The following is a 9,115-nucleotide window of genomic DNA, read 5'->3' on the forward strand; positions in this document are numbered from 1 at the left end:
AAAAAGTTGAAATACAATCGAATTTAAAAATTATTGATATAAAAATAATGTGCATGATATAATGAATATATTATAATGAAATATCATTATCAATAGTATCACCTAGTTAATAATTATGACATATAAATAATGAGGAGTCGAGTTGTCAGGCTTTAAACAAGTCCTTTTATCTTCAAAGGCTCTACCATCAACTGAAAGCGCTCTTTCAATGCTAGCCGAGGAAGCAGGGATAGTCAGGATTTAAGAGCCAGAACACTTAAATTGGGAAAGTCGTTTTAATAAGTCTTTCACCAATTTAAGATTCAGTAAACGATTTTAAATGTTGAAAATCTGAGGCTATTTAATTAAATAGATATTAAATAAATATATTTTAATTAACCTGATAGAATATAATGTAAATAAAGTATGTAATAATAAAATTAAAACATAAATATAATAACAAAATAGTTTGGTAAACGGACGTTATGTAAGATAATAATTATAAATGGCATATTATTTTGATTGACATTTTAGTGATAAAATGTGTTAGATGAAAAATGACATGTTATTCTAATTGACATTATGAATTAAAATGATTATTTAGGATAATTATTTATTAGGTCGGGCTTCGGATCAGACCCGAGTCCGAAAATAAAAAGATATTTATGTTCGAACGCGGGCTTAGGTCGGGCTACGGACAGCCCATGCAGACCTCCAATCCTGGCGCCTATGCTCTTGGATATTAATATTCTATATTCATTCTATAAAATTAAAACATTATAATTGTAAATTGATATCACGTTATAAAGAAGCCATAATTGACAAGTCTTTAACTGCATTATACCATATATGGCGATGAATCAAAATTAACATTAATTTAAGTAGTGCCTGGAAACATAGTCATTCAAAGCTAGAAGCTCTAAATATATATCCTGTTGTCTTTAAAAGGGAAAATTAAATTCATAGATTGCAAAGTAGGATGGTTATATATTTACAGGACTATGCATTCCAAAAATTATCAACCTATTAAAAACCAAGCTTTATTCCTGATAAAAACAATGTTTTCTAAATAGAGATGCGCCATAGAAATTCTCGTGACAGAGTCTGTTACGATCGATAGGTAACACCCTGAGTGTGAATTAAACTTAAATTTTGAGCCATATGTATGACGGGCTTTTCCAAAAATTACCCGGCATGATTGATGAAAAATTTTTAAAAAGTAGAATATTTGAAAACTAAACACTCCCAACAAACCAGGGGCGGACTGGCGACGCTACGGCCTCGTGGGCATTTTTTTATAGAGGCCTCATTTATATGGGGGCTTCGCCCCTTCCCTTATATGGCTTCTTCGATTTACATGATTTTTATTACTTCTTATTTTTGAAAATAAGTTCAAAAGATTTACATTTTTAGTAAAAAAAAGAATAGTATTTATAATTTATTTTTAAAAAATGCACATCTAAAATCATATTCACTACCAATATAAAATAATATTCATTGCACATATATATTTTTTTATATTAGATTTATAACGATATTGCACTATAAAATCAAATCATACATCACATGTTAAATATAAAAAAATACATACTTAATATATCAAATCTATTAATTTTACACATATAATTATTGCAGTTATACAATATTACAGCGTAAATTGCTGCACTTATAAAATCAGGCACCGATCATATTGTAAATAGATATTAATAAAATTCAAATAAAAGAATTAAGGAAATATATAATTTTTACGTTAATAAATCTCTCATTAATTTTGAACCTTTACGCAAATATACAGGAATATCTTCTAGTTCAATCTGCGCCAATGGTTCTCATTCAACTGACATCATTAAAAACGCTTCTAATTTTTCTTGGTCAATATTAGATCTCAGCTTATTTTTGTAATTTTTAATTTACTAAATGTTTTCTCGCAATTAATTTGCGTAAATGACAAAGTTAAAATGTATTCATATGCCAATAAATTAGTGTCACTTGTATGCATATTGCATCTTTTAAATTTCATACGCGCATATTAAACATTTGTTACACTTATTATCACACTCTGAGTTATTATGATATTGTAATATTCCTTCTTCTTCATTTGATTCCTCACTTGTTCATACGATCATCTTCCGTTTCATTTATTCTGCTACCATATCTTTGAATACACTGGCAAATGAACATTATTCGTTACGTAATTTAACACGCAATATATATATCTTTACTATTTATTTCATCAAGATAGAAATACTGAAATCATACTTCCCAACCTCATAGGATTTTCCACACATTTTAAGAGGAAATTAAAAATTATTCTATCTGCTGAATATCCTCAGCAATATAAGATTTGCAATCTAAATTTTAAATAGTTAAACATTTTAAAAGGGGGTATATCATTAAATTATTTTTCTGGCATCCCCTTCCTTTAGAGCCTGGCATAATTTCCTTCTTATTTCTTTTTTTTCTCTTTAGCTTTCACCTTTTCTGGTGGTAAGGTCCTTCAACATCTCTCTCCACTTTATGTTATTCATACAATCTCTTTTATCTAATTTATACTTCTTAATATTGGCTCTAACTTTATGGCCCCATTGAAGTTTTGGCCTTCCTCTTTTACGTTTGCTCATCACTTCCAAGCTCTCAACCTTATTTCCTATGTAGTTCATAGGCCTTCTCATTGTGTGCCCATACCACCTAAGTCTGTTTACCATTAACTTAGTCTACCTTTAAACTACTTAGTATTCTTGTACTGTGCACTTTATCCTTTCTTGTTACCCCAGCAATCATCAGCATTCTCATTTCCATATTTTGAAGACTTCTCTCGTCTGATTCCTTGGTTGGCCATGTTTCCGAACTATATAGAATAGTTGGTTGTATTATGGAACTGTAAATTTTTCCCTTTAATTTGTGTGGGATTCTTTTGTCAAATAGCACTTTTAACCACCCTTGATTAATTTTACTCTTTATCTCTTTTTGCAGTTTGTTTATATAATGGAGCCCTTTCAATTGCCGATATCTGCCATTCATTTATATCAATACTCTCTGTTTCATCTCCTCCTATCACCATATATTCCGTCATTTCTCTATTTACTTTTAGTCCGTGCTTTTTTAGGATATTTATCCAATTGACTAATTTTTCTTTCATTTCATCCTTGGATTCGGCAAGTATCACAATATCAACTGCAAATATCATATTCCACGGGACTGTTTGAGGTAAAGATTGTGCTAATACATCTATTACTGTAATGAAGAGTAGTGGGCTGATAGCCGATCCTTGATGAATTCCTTCGGCTATTGTGAAGCCTGCTGAAGTACCTGTTGCGCTACAGACCATTGTTGTATGGCCCATATACATATCCTGTATTATTCTTATATATTTTTCGGGAACCTTTTGTGGCGTAGGGCCCACCAGATAAGTTTTCTGGGATTCTATCGAAGGCCTTTTCTAGATCGAGAAATTTTTTGCAGCTTTCTCAACTTATTTTGGCCAGATGAATTATTCTGTTTCACTCAGGTATCCATCCTTTAATCTGATTCACCGACCTGGATTTTATTTGATTTCCATGAATTAAGAACAAGAAATGTTGGCTATATTATTTCTGCAATTCAATGTATAAAATGTAATATAATGAATTAATCAAAACTTAGCTTTCACTCTACTCAAACGGAAGCGTTTTTACTTCATTTGAAAAAAGCAAAGAAAAAAACGAGGTAATGATGTATAGCGTCAAGCGACGTTACTGGTATTTTATGCATTAAATTATAGTAAACGACATGACAATTGTCAAGGAATGTGATATTCAAATCATAGAGATATCATTAAAAATAAATAAATGATAATAGTAAATAATGTGAACATAATAATAGATTTTTTTTCTAATCGGCCTCTTTTTTGATATTTTCCTCTGATCGGCCTCAAAAATCGACATTTCTCGCGGCCTCGTGGGCATGCCCACCTGGTCTTATAGCCAGTCCCCCCATGCAACAAACTGCTTAAGACAACTATGTCCCAAACGTGATTTTTTTAAAAATATACAATAAATTTAACAAATAATTTGAAAAAACTTTAAGGTTATTAAAATTTTGAATAGGTTTAACACGTTTTTATTTTTAATTATTTCCCTTAAAGTTTTTGAATTTTGTCAATTTCAAATCCTTTCTTTTTTTAAAAAATAAGCCGGTAATTTTATGAGCCTCAGCTAGTTTGATCTCTAGTGAACAACTATTTTATATCGCCAACCAATAATGGTTTACTAGAGAAAAGGTGAATGCAACTAAAGTGCTCTACATTTATTCTTTAAAAAAATTTGATTTATAAATATGATGTGAGTGATGAAATCTTAAAATTTCTACAAAAATATATAAGATTTTTTAATTATTATTTGTGATTATGCAAATAAAAAAGAAGAATTATAATATTTCGGTGAATTAATTAAGTCCAAAAACGTGAAAATATATTAATAACTTTGTAAAGTTAAGAAAAAAATAATTATAGTTTAAAAATATTTATCGGGGGTGACGCACGTGATCAACATTTTGTATTTCGTCAATGAGCAGGTCTGAAGAAAAAAAAATTGAGCATCTGTGAATAAATTTTTTTAGAGCAAGCAAGTGGGAGGGTCTTCAATAAAAATTTAGACTACTCCCACCTCTTGTTCCAATATTTTAGCCTCATTCCAAACTACCAAAAAATAGGCCCCTAATAATATTAGTACTAATGAGTGACCTTGAGGTAGTCCTGATCCACACTTTTTAAAACATAGGGGATTAAGAAAACTGTATAAATATACGGATTCTTTCAATGATAAGAAAAATTTAGAGTCTTATCTTTAAATAAATGTCAGATATCAGTTAATTCTAGATTATATTACGAATTCATAGCCTATGAAATAATCTAATACCAAATTTTATCAATATAGGATTTTTAAGAAAATTTTAATAATACAATTAGAAAAATTATACAATGTAAATATATTTTGTAAGAAAAATAAAAATATCTTCTAAATGTTTTGTAACATATCTTATAATGTCAAGAAAGAAAAAAAGAAAAAATAATAACACTTTTAAAACATTTGAATTTTTTATTTAGGGTTTAGAGAATTAAAAGAGGCAAATTCAGAATCGCCTTCCCCCTCTGTAATAAGCCATTGTATAGAGTAGTAGCTGAGTTGTTTTCATTTAATAAATTTGTGCACCACTTTCATCTTGAGGAATCCAAACAAAACAAACAAAAAATGCTAAAAGAGAAATATTTTGCCCAAATTTAGAATAAAAATTTATAGTAATATCATAAGAAGTTGATATAGAAATATGATATATTAAAATTATCTATAATTTAAACTGAGCTTCAGTCTCTAAACTTTGATACTTCTCAATTAAAGTAAAGTGTATTGATGTGCCCCATGTTCTGTTTCGCCTCGGTCTAACATATTAACATTATAAATTCCATGAAATAATTGTCGGACCCAGATCGTTAATGGTTTGAAAGAGGTCGCCCAGCATGGAAACACTTTTAAATAAAGAAAAATTCATAAATAAATTTTCTGAATATAAATTTTGATATACAACGACATCCACTAAAAAAAGTGTAAATGCCCTCTAATTTTATAAATGCCTTTTAAAATCATATTAACTCATGTTTTCGAATTCTGAAAAATTGTCAAATTAAATAATCGGGAATAAACTTTCCATCATCTATTTACTGCGATTTTTAGGGTTTTAATTATAAATCTAAACGATTAAGTTTGTTTTTATTTTCTTTTGGTATAGTAAAATATATTTACTTATTAAAATAATAAATATTTTTAGCCAATAATGTATGACACAATGTGCTATTTTAGGTTTAAATTTTTATTTGATGATGGTTTGGAAATAAATTAGAGCGGACAAACGTTTCCCCTCTGTCCCCAAAGTGTCGGCTCCAACTACTCATTCCTATTTTTGTACCAAAAATAAATATTGTGACAGCTATTTAAAATTTAAAAAAAAGACCAGGACTAGCCTTAGGCATCGTTTATATAAACTGTGATGTCAAGCGACTTGTAATTAAATTCTAAATAAAAGCACATATTAAAATTATGCATCTTGTAAGCGACGGACCTCACCTTTCATAAAAATTAGCGTTTTTCATTTCTTTTTTTACCTGAGACAAAACAGATATTATGATAATAAATCCATGGTATAAACTCATAACAATTTATAAACATTTCATAACTTATTTTTATATAAAATTATAGGAATTACTCATAATTCGGCCGGAATTTCAAACGAAAAATGTTACAATTTTATCAAGAGAAAGCGAAGTGTTCCAAAGCCGAATACCTATCATATACCTATGCCATCGTCTCACCAAAATCCAATATCGTCGGATACAATAAATATGGATATTCCCTTCCTTAAACCTTCGTTATTTTCGCGTTTATTTGGGTTGCCTCATAGACTAAAAAAGTTTGATGATCAAATTTATACTAATAATGACAAAGCGTTCTCAGCAAATCACGCTAGAAAGAACGCACCTATTACTGAATTTAATGCAGAACATAATGACAATAAACAAACTATATTAGATAAAAGGTCTAATATCAATAGTAAAAGTTCGAGTCATTTCAACATTGCAATTAAAAAAAATATATCTGACACTATTACAAATTTTATTTTTACTAATAATGCTGATATAGCAGTTAATAATACCCTTTACGAAAATACAGACCAATTTAAAGTAGAAACCTTTAAAAATTTTACTAACCAAGATGTCCAAGCTAAGTCATTTCATCATATAGGATCATTAATTTTGAAAGAAATTGCAAAAATTCGGGCACCAGATCTGACTAAGAAAGATGGGTTGAAATCTTACGATAACGTAGCTAGATATTTCGAAAATTTTATTTTAAATAAAAGTCGGATAAACGATTCCACCGATTATTATGATGATTATTATACTGACATCGACAAATAATTTTTTTTTTATCAATATAAAAAATCTAATCAAAAAAAATTAACTCGCTATAATGCGCTCGAAAGAAATGGGTTTTTTGCATTCGGTTTAATAATTACTCATTCCAAATATTTTTTGTTGATAAAAATTTAAAAAAAATATATCTTCCATCTCCCAGATCCCTACTCTGAAATCATTTTTTTAAACCTACAATTCAAATATTATGGCAAAAAATACGACACTCATCAAATCGGTATGGCATGATAATTTAGTCATACATACTAAATATATTTAACTTTTTTCTATATCTACCAATTAAAGTTCAAAACATTATATTTGTTGTATATTAATCAATCCTGACCTCATTTGTTTATAAAAAACAAAAATATTTTTAACTAGAAATCTGTATTGCTTAGAAAATATTCAAAAATTTGAAACCAAAATCATTTTGCGAAAATAAGTTAAAAATCCAAAATAAAAAACATAAAATGGCGTGAATTATTTGAGCGCTTTTTTTAAAGAATATATTGATAAATAATTTTTATCTACATCTTCAGAAATAATTAAATCCGAGACATGAAGTTGTAAAATAATCAAAAAACACCAATTTATACCAATTATGAGCGGTTCGAAATATAATTTTTTCACATATTCTTACTAGGCCCGTAATTATTTACTCTAAAGGTCTCGGTACAATACGTGCCATGAATTTATATTATAATTGTGATTCTTATAAAGTGAGTTTATATATTTTGCCAATTAAATATGTTTCCAAATATTACAGTATAAATGATTATTTGGACATAATTTATTATCATTATATTAATAAAATTGCGCGTATTCGAAATTATGTATATGTATAAAATTTTGATGAATTAAAATGTTTGACATATTTTTATGAACAAATTATCTTATAAAAAAAATTTAAATAAAAATTATTAAAAAAAATATTCAATCCATAATATACATAAGCAATAATCGGTAATGTTACATGAATGAACATTTTATTTTTTTTTAAGACATAAACAAAATATTTCATAGTCCAAAATCCAGATTAAGGTGGTACTTTCGATCTATCTACTTTATGAATTTCAAATTTATTGTAAATTCTTTATTTTTAACAATTTTGATATACAAAATCAAATGAAGAATTTTTTTAATGCCATGCAAGGTTATTATTTTTATAAAATAGTTAAACTATCTCCATTTTTCCTCCAACTAGTTTGATGGTCATCATTTTATATCATAATATCTATTTACTTTACCATTCTCGATTACTTTCTCTCATTATTCCATTTATCAAACTTTATACATATCATTTTATTCTTCCTTCTATATGTATGAGCTTATACCACGCGGGGGAAGGCTACGACCAAGGATCGTCATTGAAATTGAAAGGAAGTAATTTTGATTTCTTAGATAGTTTTGATGTAGTTATATGGGGTAGGAGGTTCCCATGTTTTATTAGGTTTTTTATTTACAAATAGAGGGTAAAAAAACTAATCCAATAATACCAAATTCGAGTATTAAATAAATATATATAAAAATACTATATTCTATAAAAATAGAAGTTTTAAACAGATTTTAGAATATTAACTAAAATGTTTTCCTGTATACTTACTTTGAATATTTTTAAATAGTGGTTCTGATACCTAAAAATTTGGAAGGGAGGGTATCCTGATACCAATTTTAAGATTTGACTCAAATTCCATACAAACTGTTGACAGTGAAAATATTTATAAAAAATTAAATAATAAATAAATCCGTTAAAATCAATCACTGTCGCAGCATTTTAAAAAATATATAGAAATTACATTTTTGTTGGAATCGGTTCTATGAACTTTGGTTCAGGTTACTACAAATTTAAAAAGGGGATTCGATGGTTTCTAGATTTTTTCAGATTTTGGTTCGGCACTCTGGTTAAATTAATTTATTCTAATCCTTTGCGAATTTTCAAAATATCAATCTTACCCAAATTGAGTATAATAGCGCCATTATCATATATTTGTATGCGCATGTTTTCTATTGCTATATTGAGGTATGACAATTTTATCATTTACTTAACCTTTCCTCGTTTAACCAAATAAAACGAAGAATAAAGTAATAATTATCATCAAAATCGCATAAACAATAAAAAGGATTGACGAAAATAAAATCATTACAATAAGTAATGGATTTTTTACTTAAAGATTTGTTGAAAAGGCAAAA

General features: G+C 27.9%; 1 protein-coding gene across 1 annotated transcript in view; it reads left to right on the plus strand.

Moving 5' to 3' along the window:
- The window catches only part of LOC135925745 (uncharacterized), a 34,973-nt gene extending 27,216 nt beyond the window's left edge, over positions 1 to 7,757 (plus strand). Inside the window, exon 7 of the mRNA XM_065461206.1 lies at positions 6,210 to 7,757. Within this exon, the coding sequence (XP_065317278.1) occupies positions 6,210 to 6,928 (719 nt within the window). The 3' untranslated portion in view covers positions 6,929 to 7,757. The remainder of the gene's footprint in view (positions 1 to 6,209) is intronic.
- The last annotated feature ends 1,358 nt before the right edge of the window (positions 7,758 to 9,115 follow it).

This window comes from Gordionus sp. m RMFG-2023, chromosome 3 (assembly GCF_954871325.1).
Source record: "Gordionus sp. m RMFG-2023 chromosome 3, tfGorSpeb1-WG-v2, whole genome shotgun sequence".
NCBI classification, from domain to species: domain Eukaryota; kingdom Metazoa; phylum Nematomorpha; class Gordioida; order Chordodea; family Parachordodidae; genus Gordionus; species Gordionus sp. m RMFG-2023.